Here is a 20,668-nt window from a genome sequence, read left to right on the forward strand (position 1 = left end):
AGCTGTGTGCAGCCTCAGCAGCAGGGGACCTGAGGAGGGATGGGACTGAAGGCAGAGTCCCCTTGGAAACACGTTCAGCTCACATTCTCCTAACTGGGATGAGAGCTGCACCGACCCAGGCTCTCATCTGGCTGGTTCTTGCCTGCAACAGTTTTGTTTTGCACATTTGCTCAGAATCAAGGGGAAGGCACTCCAGGTTGAGACTGGAAGTGTCAGGCCGCAGGTCCACTCTCTCCTCAGGCGGAAACTATAGGAGTAAGGCCCCTCCAACTCCCGGGAGAAGAGAGGCCAGACTGTGCATTACATAACCAATCAAAATAACAGCCCCCTGGGGCAGCCCAGGTGGCTCAGTGGTTTAGCGCCACCTTCAGTCAGGACATGATCCTGGAGACCCTGGGTCGAGTCCCACGTCGGTCTCCCTGCATGGAGTCTGCTTCTCTCTCTGCCTGTATCTCTGCCTCTCTCTCTCGGGATCTCTCATGTATAAATAAATAGAATCTTAAAAAAAAAAAAAAAAATAGCCCTCTGGTTAGTTGCTACACCAGGGCAAGACCTGGGGAGAAAAAGTTTAAAGACAAAACCCAGCAGCAGTAGGCTGGTTGGTCTTTTCCCTTCTTCCAGGCCCACCCACCATGTGTCCGCCTTACAAAATAACCTGTCTCTCCTACTCTGGGAAAGGCTGTGCTCTGAGGGCTGTGGGGTATCAAGGAACAAAGCAAAGGAGATCCTCAATTTACCTCTTTGCAAATTGTGTTTCCTCAAATGTAAATAAAGGTAATATATGAAAACCCACATTGCCACCTCACGGTGTTGACTGCTAGTGGATGTAGAAGCACTGTTCAAACATTAATAAATATCTGTGCAAATGTTACATGACTCAGGAAACCCTGCAGGGTGGGGGGTACACCTCAAAGCTCAGAACTGTAAAATAATTCCTAGCCAACGAGCAAACCATGCAGCCAGGCTGGAGAGAACTATTCACCCTCAACTCCTACCAGCGATCCTCTGAAATCTTACCTTCCCTTGCTTGCCAAAGCCCAAACAACACAATTTCAGATCTGAAAATTCCTCACAAATGGAAAAGGTTATTACTTTAATCCCCATTTCACCAAGATATGCAACACAACAATTAACTTACCCACAGTCATCAAATGACCAGGCCAACATGACAAGTGGTGTTCCTTATCCCTGGCTGTTTTCTTTCGGCCAGGTGGTTCAACAGAAGCACCAGGTAACTAAATAATTCCAGTTCTCAGAGGCCAATTCAGGAGTGTAGGGTCTGGGATTCTATTCAGGTAAGGCAGAAAGTCACACCTGGTTTCACGGCTTCCCCAGGGCACGTGGGCCTGATGGATCTGCTGCAGGAGGAGGCTGGAGGAAGACAAAAGTACCAGCGGAAGGAGGCCCGGGAGGGAAACCTTTCCATCAGCAGATGGCCCACAGTCCAGCTCTGATTCCAGCATGCAAGAGGTAACCAGAAATAGACACTGACCAAGAGGCAACCGCCATGCACATCATGCCTCACGCAGCTGCGATGGCTCTGACAAGAAAAATGCTTCTCGCCCCATGTTCGACAGAGACCCTCCTGAAATGCACGTGGACCAGGGGAAGGAATGAGGGCAGCAGACGGAATAGGAATGATACCAGCTGAAGGAGCTGTTCTGCTCCTGTGAGGAGGGAGAAGAGAGCTGGACCCCAACAAAAGGCAAGGGAGGAGGCTTCTTCGGGCCCTGTTCCTCCCAGGCCTCAGAGCAGCAGGGATATGTGTCAATTATCACAGGGTGTGATTATACCTTTCTCAGGTCAAGCTTTAGGACCTGAGAGCCCAGCCCAGGATTAGTCTTTTCCTCTTGCCCACCTCACTCTCCAGGCCTTCTCTTCCCCATGCCCTTCAGGAGCCTAACAAAATGATCAACAGTTGGGGGGAAATGGTAAACCTTTATTTGGAAAAGACAGCTCAAATGACCACTTAAAACCCCCATTTCATTTCTAAAACAGAAACAAATAAGAAAACAAGGAAAAGATCATCTATAAAACTCCTGCCCTCTGCCATCTTGAGCCGTTAAACTGCATTTCCTGGCAGAAGAGAACAGTGATGGGCCATAGTCCTGAAAACCAACAGGGCACTGACTTGAGACCATCTCAGGAGGTGCCCAGGGAGAGACAAACACAGTGAACGATGGGTGGGGTGTGGACAGGTGGGCCTGGGGCTCAGACAGGCACATGCCCAGTACCCAGGATACAGTGTTCAAAAATATACACGCACAGATAAATTCCCCAGTACCTAGGCACAGAAAGCTTATAACCATGAACACAGCAGCAGAATTCAAGCTGGGTCTTTGGCTTCCAAAAATAAGGGGAGAGAACCTCTGGCTAACTGTCCCTAATTCCAGCCTCTCCACTATTCCTTTCAGTCCCATTCCCAAGGCCGAGCCGGGCAACAGCAAGGCTAATCTGCAAGGACCAGCAGCTACTCTGAGTTGAAGGCGATGTGAGGAGCTGTGGGCCCAGGAACACCCAGGCTGCACCCCAGCTATGAAAGATTAAGGCATGCAGGTGATACATGTGGGCAAAGGGCCCCCTGAATGAGCCAGGGTAGCCCTGTGCTAGGAGGGGAAGCACTGGCAATGAGCAGCTGAGGCCTTGCTGGCCAGAACAAATCCTAAAGCACTGCCACCTCCGGTTCTTGGATAGGTTTAACCCAAGGCCACCTTCTGCAGAGAGAGTTTGGCCTGAGCTAAGTATCAGGCTTTTCTAGAAGGAAGTGGAAAGGAATGGGGGAGGCAGGAGATAAAAGGTGGTGGGAGGAAAGGAACAGAAAATGGCTTCTGAGGTGTGCAGAGGAAAGAGAGAGTCCCTGAGGTCTTGGGTCCCAGCTGAAACAGCTGTGCAGCCTGCTTGTTTTTACCTCTACCAGGACTCCCACCCTTGCCCCAGGTCTGCAGGAGACAGAGTCCAGTAAGACAAGTTTCCTGAAGGTTCTCTTTCGTCCTTTTAAACCTCAGACTCCTATTCCAGTCCACTGACCCCACACAGGGGTTCGCACTTTCACCTCTCTCACAGTGGCCTAGGGAAAGGGACAAGCCCTAGAGAAAGTGTGTCAGGCCTATGCGAGCTCTGGGTTGGAGGCTTGGAGGCTGCTGGGGCAGGCAGTACATCCCTGAATCTGCTGCTCCAGGCCAGGAGGCCCGCTCATTTCCAGAGGCCAGAGGAGGAGTATGCCCTGGGTGGCATGATGAACACCTCATGAGACACAGAGGATAAAAGGGGAGAAGGGCCCATGCCCCTGCTGCTGCCTGGCAACATCAGGTCCTGCTCTCGATCTGTCCTGAGGCCGATAGGCCAGTGCAGAGGCAGGAATGGCCATACAGAGCAGTCTCACCCTGAGAGGACACACTCATACTACACACCTCACATGTGTATGCCTAACAAGAGGGCTGGGCCCAGAGGTCATGAAGGCAGGAAGATTGGGTTAGAAGATACCATCAAGAAACATCCTGAAAGCAAATAACCAATGAGATCAATAGCTCCCGCAACCCTGGTAATTAAAAATTAAGGGGGAGCGCTGGATACATGGAAGGAAAGGGGAACCCCCCTTCTGCCTCTCCCAGGGCCACTGAGTATGTGGCACAGGATTAGGAAGAGGTTGGGGCAGGGCAGGGACCACAGGCAGAGAACGTGGACAGGCCTGGAGAAAATCTAACCATGGGAAAAGGGAAATGGGGAAGGGACGTAAGTTCCTTGGATCTCAGTTTCCAGAAGCATAGGGTATTTCCACAGTCTCTGATCCAGTGAGCTCTTCTGGAAGAGAAGCTCTCTTCCCCTGGAAACCCCATCATGGGGCGGTGACTTCCATCCCAAAGCTGGCCAGCAGGCAGAGGTGGTCTGAAGAGCAGAAGGGATTGGGTAGGCCATTGGCAGCCCAGAGAATCTCTTCAGAGAGGAGGGAGAGACGGCCCAGAAGCTTGAGAGTCCCATCTTGATACAGCCTGCGATCTAGGATATAAAGCAGAAGCCAGTGGGGAAAGCAGCCCTGGCCACTGCATAGGGTGGCTGGGGCCTGTAAGAGCTATGCTTTATGGAGGCCGCACCCCCTTGGCTACCCCCTGCCCACCCTCTCCTCCCCCCACTGCCTCTGGCTGAGGCCTCATTTTCTCAGATACTCTGTGAAATACCAATGAACGAAGCAGGGTAGATTCAGGGAGACTGTGGCAACCAGAGAATGTATGCCTATGAAAACTTCAGACTTTCCAAGAAAAGCTGGAAATCCAGATTTCTTACATAAAATCTGATTTATTTTTTTAGATTTTTTTTTTTTATTCGTTAGAGACATGGGGGGCGGGGGGAGATTGAGAGAGAGAGGCGGAGACACAGGCAGAGGGAGAAGCAGGCTCCATGCAGGGAGCCTGACGTGGGACTCGATCCCAGGTCTCCAGGATCACGCCCTGGGCCGAAGGCAGTGCTAAACCACTGAGCCACCCGGGCTGCCCTAAAATCTGATTTTTTTTTTTAATCTGATTTTTAAACATTGACAATCAGTTCAAACATTTTAAAAGACATGCTTTAACTAAAACAGGCATGAGGCTGGTAGACTGCCATACTGTGACTGCCAGTGCCGGGTGAAGAAACAATAGGGTTTCTGATCTAACCAAGTCCCTCACTAAATGGCTGCCACATTCAAAATCCACTTACCTCCTGATGCTCTATTTTTATCTCTTAAATAGAGGTAGGGCTGCTTCTGCCCACCTCTCTCTAATGCTGCAAAGATAAAAAGAGAAGGCAGGCAAGTGGCCTAAGGGAATTATGATGAGGATGTCCAGTGCCAGGTGGGTATGAAATTTGCTCTTTTGTGAGACAAGTTGCAGCAGCCCATGCCATGTGACCAAATACCTGACGTACCATCAGCTATTCCCAGGGATTTCTGAGGGTGGCTTCTACGAACCCAGGATCCACCAGGCTTACCAGTTCTGTTCCCATTCTCGCAGGACTCAGCTGAGAAGAAGATGTAATCCACCGTTGTTCCAAGACCCAAGGGCATTGTGGTGACCTCCGGGCGGCCATGCTGGGGCAGGAAATGAGTATATACTGAGGTCAGGTGAAGGCAATGCTGGATGGTACCTACAGTCCTGCAGGGATGAAGGAAAAGAGGTCAGTCAACAAACATTATTGAACTTTTCTCAAAGTCATTTCTTGTATGGATTTTGTAAAAATTTTTAAGGGATGATCCCAAATAACTCCATCTCAGCAAATTCCTTCCCATGCTAATAAAAGGCAGATAGTCTTAGCTAAAATTAGCCTAGAAACATACATTTATACTCAGACTCCTGACTCTCCTCACCCCACCGCCACCCACTCTCCTCTTATTACATGAAGTATACACAATGTATCCTTTCCAGGGGTCAGCAAGTTCTTCTGTGAAGCCTTATTCTCTGTGGAAAAGTGCATGAGCTTTTCATCTGCAAGTACCTGGGTAGGTCACTTCTGGCCTCTGCACACCAGCCTTCCAAAAGCTTAACATGTATTAGGAGAAGAGAGACCTCAGCAAAAAGTGCCCCCCAAATCAGCCTCAGGAAAGCCAATGAGAACCTCTCCCATATACCCAGATGGGGGCTGGAAAGCAAGCTGTAGGGAACTGGAAGGAAGATCACCTGGGGAAGACAGGCTCAGGCTCCAATGTGTCTTCCTCAAGAACAGACTCAGCCCAGCCAGCAGGTCGCTCTGTAGAAGACCAGGGAGAAAAGGTTTTATTATTCACAGACAGTGAAGCAGGGTCAGAACCTTACACCCTGAAATCCTTCTCAAATCCTTGACTGGATTGCTCCAAAAGGGGGAAAGGGAAGAGAAGAGGTAATGGGATGAGGAAAATAATGGATCAAAGTCAAGAACTTGAGGAAGGCAGATAGAGACCTTGAGTGCACATTTCTTCCTTGCCTCAGCACCTTTTCAAATTATTTAAATTTATTCTTTAGAATAGGTAATTAGAGTCACATGGTACAGAAATCAAAATGTAGTGAAAAATATCAGTGAAAAAGTCTCCCTACCATTAAGTGGGGCCCCTGCCACTCAATTTCCCTCTCCTGAGGCAACCAGTGTTACCAAACTCCTGGTATAAATCCTTCAGAGATTTTCTATCACACACCATCTGCTATGTGTGTATACATGTATGTGTGCATGTGTATGTATATATACTGTATAACATGTATGTTATGCATTGTTAAATATACATAAATATATATATACACATACATGAAAATATGCATTTCCAATATCAGGAAAGAAGGTAGGGATATTATTATAGATCCTACTAATATTAATAAGTGTTATGGACTGAATATTTGTCTCCCCAAAGTAAGGTGAAATTCTACCCCCAGTGAGACGGTATTTGGAGATGGACCTAATTATTTCCAAATAATTAGGTCACAAGGGTGGAGCCCTCCTGCATTGGATTAATGCCTTCATAAAAGGGATCCCCAAGAGGACCCTCACCCTCTTCCTGCCATGTGAGGACACAAGAAGTTAGCACTCAACAACCCAGAAGAGGGCCCTCATCAGAACCGGACCACACTGGCACCCTGATCTTATACTTCCAGCTCCAGAACTGTGAGAAATAAAATTCTGTTGTCTATAAACCATCTAGGCTGTGATATTTTGTTATAATAGTCTAAACTGACTAAGACAACAGGAAAATAAGGATCAACAAAATTGACAAACCCTGAGCTAGACTGAACAAGAAAAAACAAAATACTAAAACCAAGAACGAAAGAAAGGACACCACTACCAACCTTATACAAATTTTTAAATTAGACTATTATAAACAACTGTATACCAACAAATTTGATAACTTAGATGAAATGGACAAATTTCTAAAATGACACAAACTATGTAAACTGATTCAAGAAGAAATAAACAATCTGAATAGCTTATAAGCAAGTAAAAAAATTGAATTAGTAATCTGAAAACTTCCCACAAAGAAAAGCCCAAGACTAGATGGCTTCATTGGTGAATTCTGCCAAACATTTAAAAAAAAAAAGCAATACAAATACTACATAACACTTAGAAAAATTAGGATGGGACACTTACAACTCATGCTGTGAGGTGTTAATCAAAATTAGACAAAAACATCACAAAGAAAACTACAGAACAATAACCCCTGTGAATGTACAGGCAAAATTCCTCAATGACTATGATATTATAATTTATAAGAAATACATATTTGCTCTTGTCCAGAGTTCCTCATAACTCTCCAAACCCTTAGAATTCCCTAAGAGATGAGAGTGATAAGGGTGTCCTCTGCTATGTTAGATGACTTTTGGAAAGCACCTAAAAATGGGGGCTGGTTACCAGAAGAACCAACCTGTGATTAATGGACTGGAACTTTCTGTCCTAACTCCCTACACCTCCTGGGAGAGGAGTGGGGCTGGAGCTTGAATGACCAACAGCCAATGATTTCATCAACCCTGCCTATGTAACAAAGCCTTCAGAGAACTTCTGGGCTGGTGAACACGTGGGGATTTGGGGAGAATGCAACATGAGAGAGGCCACAGAAGCTTCCCAACTACCTTGCTGTATGCATCTCTCCCATCTGCCTTGTTCCTGAGTTTTATCCTTTTATAATAAACTGGTAACCTAGTGACTAAAATGTTTCTCTGAGTTTTGTGAGCCATTAGAGCAAATTAATTAAACCCAAGGAAGGAGAGGATCATGGGAACCTCTGATTTATAATAGCCAGTTGATCAGAAAGTTAACAATCTGGACTTATGACTAGCATCTAAAGTCCAAGGAGGGAGTTGTTGAAGCACAGGTTGGGCTTGTGACTGGTGTCTGAAGTTAGGGAGCAAGGGCAGTCTTACAGGACTAAGTCTTCAACCTGTGAAATCTGGTGCTATCTCTGTGTAGACAGTGTCAGAATTGAGTTGAATTGTTGGTGTGGGCAGGTGGCGGGGGGGGGGACCTCTTTCTTCCCTGTGTTGGAAATTAAGTCTCAGGCAACCAATATTGGTTGTCTCAATAAACTGTATCAACCAATTAAGTCTCAGAACAATATATTAGCAAACCAAATCCCGCAAAATATAAAAATGATTATAAACTATGATCAACTACAATTTATCGTAGGAATATAAGGTTATTTTTACATTTGAAAATCTATTAATGTAATATATGATATTAGTATAATACTGAAGGATAAAAACCATATGATCATCTGAACACAAACAGAAAAAACATTTGACAAAATTCAGTACCCCTTTATGAAAAAAAATAAAATAAAATAAAATAAACAACATAAAAAACTGGACACAGAAGATAACTTCTCTACCCAGATAAAGCGAATCCACAAAAACCCCAGGGCTCACATCACATTTAACTCACTACACACTTAAAAGCTCTACCCCTGGGCAGCCCCAGTGGCGCAGCGGTTTGGTGCCGCCTGCAGCCCGGGGTGTGATCCTGGAACTCAGGATGGAGTCCCACATCGGGCTTCCTGCATGGAGCCTGCTTCTCCCTCTGCCTGTGTCTCTGCCTCTCTCTTTGCTCTCTCTGAATGAATAAATAAATAAATTTTTATGAAAAAAAAAAAAAGAGCTCTACCCCTAAGATCAGGAACAAATCAAGGATGTCCACTCTCATCACTCAACATTAGAAAGGTCTAGCCAGGGCAATCATGGAAGAAAAAATAAAAGGCATTCAGATTAGAATGGAAGAAGTAATGCTGTTTCTGTTTGCAAGATGACATGATCTTTTATACAGGAAATCCTAAGAAATCCACTAAAAAACTATTAGAATAAATGAGTTATCAAGACTATAACATACAAGTCAATATACAAAAATTGCATTTCTATACACTAGCAGTAAAAATCCAAAAATGAAATTAAGAACACATTTCCATTTACAGTATCATCAAAATGATAATAAATTTCACAAAAGTGTAAGACTTCCACACTGGAAACTAACAGAATATGGAAAGAAATTAAAGATCTAAATAAATGGAAAGATATTCATGTTCATTGATAATATTATTAAAATGGCAATACTTCCCAAATTGACCTACAGATTTGTAGATCCCTATCAAAATCCCAACTAGCTTCTTTGCAGAAATTGACACGCTGAGCCTAACATTCATATAGAAATGAAATGGATTCAGAATAAACAAAATAACCTTAAAAAACCATAAAGTTATAGGATGTATACTTCTCTACATCAAACTTATACAGAACTAAAATAAGCAAGACACTATAGCACTGGCATAAGGATAGACATATAGTGAATGGAATAAAACTGAGCGTCAAGAAACCCGTATGGCCACGTTCAATTAATGTTTTTCACAAGGGGAGAGGTGAACAGACATTGACTGCTAATAGATACAGGGCTCCTTTTGGGAGAGATGAAAATGTTCTACTATTAGATTATAGTGATGGTTACACAATTCTGAATACAATAAAAGCCACCGGGTAGATTTTATGGTATATGAATTTCATCACAATAAAGCTATTTTTAAAAAACAAAAACAAAACAATAAAGCTGTTTTTTTAAATGGGTTAAGGGGGGCACCTGGGTGGCTGTCAGTTAAGCATCAGCCTTCAGCTCAGGCCATGATCTCAGGGTCCTGGGATCAAGTCTCACATGGGGCTCCCTGCTCAGCAGGGAGTCTGCTTGCTCCTCTCCCCCTGCCCTTCACCCTGCCTGTGCTCTCTCTCATTCTCTCTCAAATAAATAAATATATTCTAAAAAAAAAAAAAGTAAGGGAATGTTATGGACAACTTCTTATCAATAAAATTATTAATTCAGACTAAATGAAATATTCCTTTATATACTTTACATTTTCCCTGTTGATTTTTTCTTTTGTTGGTATTATAAATAGGGTCTTTTTTATTATTATCTTTTAACAAATATATCATTATTTTTATATATGAATACTATTGTCTTTCTGTATATTCATACCATACAAGCTACTCTCCAGGATTATCTTAATGCTTATAAATAGTTATTGGTTGATTCTCTTGGATCACCAGTTATCTAACAATATGAGCAGCAAGTAATTAAACCCTCCTTTCCACTTTGTTACTTCTGTTTTCTTACCTTTCTGTTTCTAAATCTGTTGGCTGGCATCTCTGAACATGGCTGAATAATGAGAGTGGTCATCCTTGTCTTATTTCTGACTTTGACAGGAATGTTACTATAGTGTCTTCTTTAAGCCAGATGCGGATTTGTGGAATTGAGATAAATGCTGTGGTTTGGTTTGGTTTTTAATTTGGCCTGCAGTGGCTCCACTCCCCTCTTCCTGCACCCCACCTCCACGGTGCACTGCTGCTACCATACACTGCTGACCAAGATTCATTTTATGATGTAAGGGATTATGGGCATACCTCAAAGATATGGTGGGTTTGGTTCCAGACCACCACAATAAAGTAAATATCCCAATAAAGCCAGTCAACCGAATTTTTTGGTTTCCCAGAGCATATAAAAGTTATATTTATACTGTACTGTAGTCTTTTATGTAATAGTATTATATCTAAAAAAAACAATGTATATACCTTAATTTAAAAATACTCTATTGCTAAAAAAAAGTGCTAACCATCACCTGAGCTTTCAGCAAGTCATAATTCTTTGCTGGTAGAGAGTCTTGCCTCAATGTGGATGGCTGCTGACTGATCAGAGTGGTTACAAACGATTTCTCTGTAGCATGCAATCTGTTTGATATTTGATAGCATTTTGTCCAGAGAACTTTTCTTTCAACATCGGAGTCAATCCTCTCACACCCTGCTGCTGTCTTATCAACTAAGTTTATGTAATCTTCAAAATCCTTTGGGAGCACCTGGATGGCTCAGTTGGGTTAAGTGTCCAACTCCTGGGTTTGGCTCAGGTCAGGATCATGGGATTAAGCCCTGCATTGGGCTCCCCACTCAGCAAAGAGTCTGCTTGAGGTTCTCTATCTCCCTCTCCCTCTGCTCTTCCCCCCACTTAGGAGCATGCAAGCACTCTCTCTAAAAATAAATAAATCTTTAAAAACTGTATATTCTAAATCCTTTGTTGTCATTTCAATAATCCTCACAGCATTGTCACCAGGAGCAGATGCCATCTCAAGAAATCACTTTCTTTACTCATCCACAAGAAGCAACTTCTCAGGGTACCTGGATGGCTTAATCAGGTTAAGTGTCCAACTCTTGTTTTAGCTCAGGTGATGAGTTTGGGATCCTGGGATCGAGCCTCACATCAAGTTCCTTGCTCAATGAGGAACCTACTTCTCCCTTTCTCTCTTTGCCCCTCCCCCTGCTCATGCTCTGTTTCTCTCAAATAAATTAAAGCATCTTAAAAAAAAAAAAAAGAAGAAGAAACCCCTCATAAGTTCTATCCTGATATTGCAGCAATTCAGTCCCATCTACAGGCTTGACTTCTCTAGTTCTCTTGCTATTTCCACATCTGCAGTTACTTCTTCCACTGAAAACATGAACCCCTCACAGTCATCCCTGAAGGCTGGAATCTACTTCTTCCAAACTCTTGTTAATTAATGTTGGTATTTTGACCTCTTCGCAGGGGTCACAAATGTTCTTAGCAGCATCTAGAATGAGGAATCCTTTCTAGAAGGTTCGATTTACCCTGCCCAAATCCATCAGAGGAATCACTATCTGTGGCAGCTATAGCCTTACAAATATATTTTTTCAATAATAAAACTTGAAAGTTGAAATCATTCCTTGATCAATGGGCTTCATAATGAATGCTGCGTTAGCCTGCATGAAAACAATGTTAATCTTGTACATCTCCATCAGAGTCTTGGATGACCAGATACATTGTCAATGAGCAATACTATTTTGAAAGTAATCTTTTTTTCTAAGCAGTAGGTTTCAACAGCCTATCCTTTGAAGCTTTGAAGCCAGGCATTGACTTCTCCTCTCTAGCTATGAAAAGTACAGATGGCAATCTTCTTTCAATAGAAAGCTATTCTGTCTACACTAAAAATCTCTCAGGTGTAGCCACCCTCATTAATTATCATAGATGGATCTGGATCTTTTGGATAACTTGCTGCTTCACCTTGTACCTCTATGTTACAGAGACAGCTTCTTTCCTTAGACCTTATGAACCAACCCCTGCTAGCTTCAGACTTTTCTTCCGCACGTCCCTTACCTCTCAGCCTTCACAAAATTGAGTAGAATTATGTCCTTGCTCTGAACTAGGCTTTGGCTTAAGAAAATGTTGTGGCTAAGGTGATCTCATATCCAGACCACTAGAAGTTTCTCCATATCAGCAGTAAGGATGTTCTGCTTTATGATTCAGGTCATCATTGGAGTAGCACTTTTTTTCTTTCAAGAACTTTTCCTTTGCATTCACAGCTTGGCTAACTGTTTGGGGCAAGAAGCCTAGCTATTGCCTGTCTCAGCTTTTGACATGGCTTCCTCACTAAGCTTAATCACTTCTAGCTTTTGATTTAGTGGAAGACATGTGACTCTTTCCTTTCCCTTGAACACTCAGAGGCCAGTGTAGGGCTACTAATTGGCTAACTTCAATATTGTTTTGTCTCAGGGAACAGGGAGCCTAAGGAGAGGGAGAGAGAAAGACAAGGGAATGGCTGGTCGGTACAGCAGTCAGAAGACAAAAAACATTTATCGATTAAGTTTGCCATCTTATATGGGTGTGGTTTGTAACGTTTCACAATTCCAATAGTCGCATCAAAGATCACTGATCACAGATCACCATAATAAATACAATAATAAAAAGGGTTGAAATATTGCGAGAAGAACCACCAAAATGTGACAGACACAAAGTGAACAAATGGTGTTGGAAAAACTGCGCTAATAGACTTGCTCAGTGCAAGGTTGCCACAAATCTTCAATCTGTGAAAAACACGATGTCTGCAAAGTACAATAAAGTGAAGCACAATACAACAAGGTATGCCTGTATCTAGTTTTTCCTTAATTTAAGAAGGGTCTTTTAAAAAGAATCTAGAATAGATGTTGAATTTCAATAGTCTCTTGGACTATATAGGATATATTTCATATATTTTAATAGATTTCATATACATTTAGTATGTTAAGTTACATTAATGGATTTCCCAAAATCAAACAATCTGTATATTTCTTAAGTTCCTTTTGTTCATGGTATATACTACTCTTCTGATATGCTGCTAGATTGTTTCCTGATCTTCTGTTTAAATTTTTTTTTACATCAATATTTATAAGTGGAGAATATTAGCATCAATAGTTTCTTCTGTTTAACTGCCATCAGGTATCAGTGTCAAAATACTTGTATAAAAATAAGCAGCTCCAGGGATCCCTGGGTGGCGCAGCGGTTTGGCGCCTGCCTTTGGCCCAGGGCGCGATCCTGGAGACCCGGGATCGAATCCCACGTCAGGCTCCCGGTGCATGGAGCCTGCTTCTCCCTCTGCCTGTGTCTCTGCCTCTCTCTCTCTCTCTCTCTGTGACTATCATAAATAAATAAAAATTAAAAAAAAAATTAAGCAGCTCCTTTTTTCCTCTGTGTACTGTAATAATTTAAATAGTAATGGATTTATACTTTCTTTAAAGGTTTGATGATAATCTCTAATCAAGCTGAGCCTGGTGTTTTTGTGGGACCACATCTTTGAGAACTGTATGTATTTCTTCTCTATTTAGAGTCTCCTCTCTGTAATCTCTTTTACTAAATTACATTTTCTAAAATTAATATATGCCATCTAAGTTTTTAATTTCTTTTGTACTTAGCCGGGCCAAGAACCCCCTTATAATCCTATTAATTATTCTGCATCTAGATACTTTCGTTTGTTCCTTCCCTGACCTTTGAGATAGGTTAGCTAATGGGCCTACCTGACAGCTGCTTTTTGCCCAAACAACCAACTTCTAGAGTTTATTAGTTCCACTATTATGTTTTCTAAATTATTCCTATTCGTATCTTCTGTTTTCTTTCAGTTTATTTGTTCTTTTTTCTAATTTCTTGAGTTCAATGTGTATTTTACTTACTTTTAGCTTTTCCTATCTACTAATGTAATTCTATGATTCCAAATATTCTATATAATTCCATGAACTTTTCACTGAATGCTGTTTTAGCTATAACCCATAAATATACTGTACTTTCATTATTATTATTGTCTGGATACTCTGCATTTTTAGCTTAAATATCACCTTTGACTCAAAAAGTTGTTTGAAATTTTCTAAGTATTCAGATGACAATGTTTTCTGTTTCTAATTTCTATTTTTACTGCATGTGTGATCAGAGAAAGACTATATGACTTCTACCATTTGAGATTTACTGAGGGTTTTTTTGGTAGTCTAATTCTTAAGAATTTCATATGAATACTTAAAAAGATGTCTTTGCTCTGCTTTCAGTATTCAGAGTTTGATGTGCATCAATCAGATTTACCATACAACATGTTACTGAAGTCTTCCACATTCTTATATTTTTTCTACTTGATCTGTTGTGGGCTGAGACAGATTAATTAAAACCCTTTACCATTAGTTATTTTCTGACTACTCTTCCTTATTAAAGCCTGCACTTTCACTTTGTGATTGTTGATGTAATATTATTTGGAGCATATATATTTGCAATAATGCTAATATCTTCATTTTGAGTCCTACATTTAACCATTACAATATGCCAGAAAAATCTCAGTGACTAGCAGGATACTAAAAATGGTTTACCTCAACAGCAGGTTCTGTCCACCCAGCACTGTGTACAAACTGCACTGTTCTGGCAATCACACAGGACTAGAGACCTCTGCGTGCCCCACCAGGCCATATGAGCACATGGGCCACAGATGCCTCTACCTAGGCGGCAGCATCTTCCTGACCCAGTCAGCACTAGGAGTGGTCAAACAAGTAAGTTCTTCTGCAAGTTCTTGGGAAGAGGATAAATTGTGTCCAGGCATGGGCCAGTGGAGAAGCTGGATTCAGAACTTTCCTGGTTAGAAAAATGATCCTTTGGTCCGTGGTCATCTGGTCAGTTTATAAACAGTGGTTACAAAAATCATCTATTAGCATTTTTTTCCTATAATATACTGTATTGAGCATATGGTTTATTGTTATTAAAAGACCTGAAGGGGGATCCCTAGGTGGCTCATCGGTTTAGCGCCTGCCTTCAGCCCAGGGCGTGATCCTGGAGTCCCGGGATCGAGTCCCACATCGGGCTCCCTGCATGGAGCCTGCTTCTCCCTCTGTCTGTGTCTCTGCCTCTCTCTCTCTCTCTCTGTGTCTCTCATGAATAAATAAATAAAATCTTTAAAAAAATAAATAAAAATAAAAGATAAAATTTTATAGTGTTAAAAAATAAAAAAAATAAAAATAAAAATAAAAGACCTGAAGGTCCAGAGTTCAATGGAAAGAGGCAAGTGGTCATGAGAAAGAAAACACAGTAACCCCTTTCAGTGTCTTTAAGACCACACTGGAAAAAAGAAATCATTCATAATTGAAAATGCTTACAAGGAGGGAACTTAAAATTTAGATTCCCTTCTTTCGAATTATTCCCCCACAAAGGGAGCTGGGGAAGGAAAACCATAGCTGGGGGCATCACAATGCCAGATTTCAGGTTGTACTACAAAGCTGTGGTCATTAAGACAGTGTGGTACTGGCACAAAAAGAGACACATAGATCAATGAAACAGAATAGAGAATCCGGAAGTGGACCCTCAACTTTATGGTCAACTAATATTCAACAAAGCAGGAAAGATTATCCACTGGAAAAAAGTCTCTTCAATAAATAGTGCTGGGAAAATTGGACATCCACATGCAGAAGAATAAAACTAGACCATTCTCTACACCATACACAAAGATAAACTCAAAATGAATGAAAGATCTAAATGTGAGACAACATTCCATCAAAATCCTAGAGAAGAACACAGGCAACAACCCTTTTTGAACTTGGCCACGCAACTTCTTGCAAGATACATCCATGAAGGCAAGAGAAACAAAAGCAAAAATGGATTATTGGGACTTCATCAAGATAAAAAGCTTCTGCACAGCAAAAGAAACAGTCAAAAAAACTAAAAGACAACCTACAGAATAGGAGAAGATATTTGCAAATGACCTATCGGATAAAGGGCTAGTATCCAAGATCTATAAAGAACTTATTAAACTCAACAGCAAAGAAACAAACAATCCAATCATGAAATGGGCAAAAGACGTGAACAGAAATCTCACAGAGGAAGACATAGACATGGCCAACAAGCACATGAGAAAATGCTCCGCATCACTGGCCATCAGGGAAATACAAATCCAAACCACAATGAGATACCACCTCACACCAGTGAGAATGGGGAAAATTAACAAGACAGAAAACAACAAATGTTGGAGAGGATGTGAAGGAAGGGGAACCCTCTTGCACTGTTGGTGGGAATGTGAACTGGTACAACCACTCTGGAAAACTGTGTGGAGGTTCCTCAAAGAGTTAAAAATAGATCTGCCCTATGACCCAGCAATTACACTGCTGGGGATTTACCCCAAAGATACAGATGCAATGAAACGCCGGGACACCTGCACCCTGAAGTTTATCGCAGCAATGTCCACAATAGCCAATAAAGAGGATGTGGTCTATGTGTACAATGGAATATTACTCAGCCATTAGAAACGACAAATACCCACCATTTGCTTCAATGTGGATGGACCTGGAGGGTATTATGCTGAGTGAAATAAGTCAATCGGAAAAGGACAAACATTATATGGTCTCATTCATTTGGGGAATATAAAAATTAGTGAAAGGGAATAAAGGGAAAGGAGAGAAAATGAGTGAAAATATCAGTGAGGGTGACAAAACATGAGAGACACTTAACTCTGGGAAACGAACAAGGGGTAGTGGAAGGGGAGGTGGGTGGGTGGTTGGGGTGACTGGGTGATGGGCACTGAGGGGGGCACCTGGCGGGATGAGCACTGGGTGGTATGCTATATGTTGGCAAATTGAACTCCAATTTAAAAATTTAAAAAAAAAAACAAAGGGAGCTGGGGAGAGTGAGAATCACAATGTTTTTATTACACAACTTGGGCAATACAGAATGCTCCAGTGCAGTGCAATGTCAGCCTGTGGGAAGGTTAGACCATCACTATCTAGCACTGCAGCTCCTTTTGCAACTCACATGCTGTCCAGTAAAATCAATGTCACAATCAAGTCAGCAAGTTCTGATGTGCACTGGTGGGTTGCATGAGTCTAGTATTAGACTGGAAATATTATTCATTAGCACACCTAAACGCATCTAGAAAAAGATCACATGTTATGATCTCCTTATTGTACTTCTTTCTACTCACGGTCTAAAAATGGTGGTAGATTTTTAGATTTGGAGTCTAAAGGACATTCATGAGATAAACATTTTTCCAAAGAAGACATACAGATAGCTAACAAAAACATGAAAAGATGCCCAATATCACTAATCATCAGGAAAATGCAAATCAAAATCACAATGAGATATCCCTTCAGTCAGAATGGCTAGTATCAAAAAGACAAGAAATAACAAGTGTTGGTGAGGATGTGGAGAAAAGGGAACCCTTGTGCACCACTGGTGGGAATGTAAATTGGTCACTATGGAAAACAGTACGGAAGGTGCTCAAAAAATTAAAAATAAATACCATATGACCTAGTAACTCTACTTCTGAGTATTTACCCAAGGAAGACAAAAGCATTAATTCAAAAAGATATATGCACCCCTATGTTTACTTCAGCCTCATTACAATAGCCAAGATATGGAAGCAACCCAAGAGTCCATCAATAGATAAATGGATAAAGAACATGTTGTGTACACACACACACAAGTGCACGCTCAGAATATTATTCAGTCATAAAAAAGAATGAAATCTTGCCATTTGTGATAACAGAGGTGGACCTAGAGGGCATTATGAGTGAAATAACTTAGAGAAAGACAAATACCACATGATTTCACTTGCATGTGGAATCTAAAAAACAAAACAAATAAGAACAAAATAGAAACAGACTCATAAATACAGAGAACGAACTAGCGGTTGACAGAGGGAAAGGGGCGAGGGAGAGGCAAAAACGGATGAAGGGGATTAAGAGGTACAACATTCCAGTTATAAAGTTAATTATAGAAATGAAAAGCACGGGGGCACTTGGCAGGATGAGCACTGGGTGTTATGCTATATGTTGGCAAATTGAACTCCAATAAAAAAAATTAAACAAACAAAAGAAATGAAAAGTACAACATAAGGAACAGAGTCCATATTATAATAATCTTTTGTAGTGATAGATGGTAACTACACATATGGTGGATGGATGTGTTTACCCAAATTTAATTTCAATTTTGAAAATACTATTATTTTGTACTATTAGTGAACTGGGTATTTTCCCCACATAATGATTCTACCTACAAAGTGATCATCAGTATGTATTTTAAAGGCTTTTGGTTTAATTTTGTAACTAAATTGAAATGCTTGTTTTATGTTTCAAGTACAATACTGTTTTATTTGTTTTTTAATACTCTATCTATTTTTTAACATGAAATGTGGGGTCCCACTACTGTTTAACTTTAGGATTTTGTAATTATAAAACACTGAACCACTGCTTCCCTGCCTGAGCCCACTTAATACCAGCAGTCATCTCAGTTCCTGGCACATGCTACCTACTTATGCATGGGGGCCATCATTATCATTATTGCTATCGTTACAGCAATATAATATATTTAGCTTTGCAATTAAAAAAAACTGAATCACTGAAATGTTTGTTGCTTTGTGCGAAATGCCAATTTGAATTAAATTCCTATAAGAAAAAATAAATTCATGACTTATCACCAGTCCTTCTATTTTTTTTAAATTTTATTTATTTATTCATGAGAGATACAGAGAGAGAGGCAGAGACACAGGCAGAGGGAGAAGCAGGCTCCACGCAGGGAACCTGACGTGGGACTCGATCCCGGGTCTCCAGGATCACACCTTGGGCTGAAGGCGGCACTAAACCGCTGAGCCCAGGGCTGCCCATCACCAGTCCTTCTAATATAGTTTTTCCAGTCATTGCTTGGTTGTCTTAGGTTGTTCTAGCAATTTGGTCAAGAAAGGCTTTTGGTTGAGTATGAAATTCTTGAACCATATCTTCTTTCTTTGAAGCCTTATTCTCCTGTCTTCTACAACTGAATGATAACGTTAAGTAGTCTAAAACCAATCTGATCATTTTTACTCTTAAGAGCAGCCCAATCCTTTTTGGTTCAACTGCCCAATGGATTCTTTTATTTCTGACTTCTAGTAACTTCAGTAGGATGTCTTATTGTTGATTCTCCTATGTCATTTTTTACTGAAACATGGTACATCTTCTCAATTTAAAGACTCAAATCTTGGGACTCCTGAGTGGCTCAATGGTTGAGCTTCTGCCTTTGACTCGGGGCATGATTCCGGGATCCAGGACAGAGTCCCACATCGGGCTCCCTGCAGGGAGCCTGCTTCTCCCTCTGCCTGTGCCTGTGCCTCTCCCTCTCTGTGTGTTTCTAATGAATAAATAAATAAAACCTTAAAAAAAAAAAAAGACTCAAATCTTTTAATTTGGGGAAAACCTTCCTTGAATCATACCTTTACATACTTCTTTTGTGTCTTTATATTGGTTTTCTTGTGAACTCTAATTATGTGTATGTTGAAAGTCTCCTTATCTTTCACTACAATCATTTCTCTCTACCCTCTTTTATCCTTTTACTTCCTTTTTATTTTGCTTTTTCTTTCATGGCTTCTGTCTCTTGTTTTGTTTTCAGCAGTATCTATTCCTATTCTTTCGTATGCTGTACCCAATTTTGTTTCATTTTATGTGATTTTTACATTTTTTATTCTTTCCTGAGCTCTGCAGTTTCCATTTAATTTTCTGATGTCTTGCAATGTGCCTGAACTTACTTTATAAAGGCAATTATTTTTGTACTCTTGTTTTAGAAAGTCAATTGCTTCATTTTTTTAATTCATGGGAAAATAATCATAATTTTTCATATATTTCATGGCAACAATTTTTATCTCTGAGGTAAGCATTCTTTATCTGCCTTTTATTTTTCCTGTTCCTTCTGCTTTCTTTCTTGCAGTATTCTAACACAGCTCACATACTGGTTCCTTTTTAGCAGCCCTGCTTTGAATTAGTTGAGGTTTTTCTGTACCAGCTATCTGTACAGTTCCTCTAAGGGAAGAACTGGGTATGCATTCCAAGTAATAGGGATATTCCTGATGACGCAGTGTATGAGTCCTTTAATCTTTACTTTTCCCCAGCCAAAAGCGATATGCAGCTCTGTAAGTACCTCATCACCCCTGCCGCCATTCAAACAGACTGCTTAATGCAAATAAGCATTATTCCTTGATCAGGCTTTTCTCCAGTGCCTCTTAAGACCAAAACAGGTTCAGGCAATCTCCTACCATAACCTGTGCATCCTATTGTTGCTGATGAAACAAGAGATTTTGGTTTTGTGCCTTAAGGTACACTCCTCACCTTGGAGAAATGCACTGTGCTGGTTCTTTGTCCCCAGATAAGTCCCTGCATACTTCTTCCAGCACTGCTACACAAACTCCAGCGCTTCCGGCAGCCATTCTACCTATGCTGTGATTCATGGTTTAGGTTATATTTAGATCTCCTACTTTTCTACTTTTCTCAAAGGTGGAGTTTGCATTGCTTTTTTCCATTCTCTTTGTTGCTTTGTAATGGTTTCAGAGACAAGAAGGGGGGAACATATCAAGTATACTCTACCATGTTTGATCTGGAAGTTCTCAGTAGGAGTAAATTTTTATTACAAGCAG

General features: G+C 41.2%; 1 protein-coding gene across 9 annotated transcripts in view; it reads right to left on the reverse strand.

Annotated features, from left to right (window-relative positions):
- Nucleotides 1-1,918: 1,918 nt before the first annotated feature.
- Nucleotides 1,919-20,668, reverse strand: part of ANGEL1 (angel homolog 1) — a 41,667-nt gene continuing 22,917 nt past the window's right edge. For all 9 annotated transcript variants that reach the window (XM_038545358.1, XM_038545357.1, XM_038545359.1 and 6 more), the window contains 3 exons: nt 5,649-5,718; nt 4,963-5,126; nt 1,919-3,996 (listed from right to left, as the gene is read on the reverse strand). In XM_038545358.1, the coding sequence (XP_038401286.1) occupies nt 3,836-3,996; nt 4,963-5,126; nt 5,649-5,718 (395 nt within the window). In that variant the 3' untranslated portion in view covers nt 1,919-3,835. The remainder of the gene's footprint in view (nt 3,997-4,962; nt 5,127-5,648; nt 5,719-20,668) is intronic.

The sequence above is a fragment of the Canis lupus genome, chromosome 8 (assembly GCF_011100685.1).
Source record: "Canis lupus familiaris isolate Mischka breed German Shepherd chromosome 8, alternate assembly UU_Cfam_GSD_1.0, whole genome shotgun sequence".
NCBI classification, from domain to species: Eukaryota; Metazoa; Chordata; class Mammalia; order Carnivora; family Canidae; genus Canis; species Canis lupus.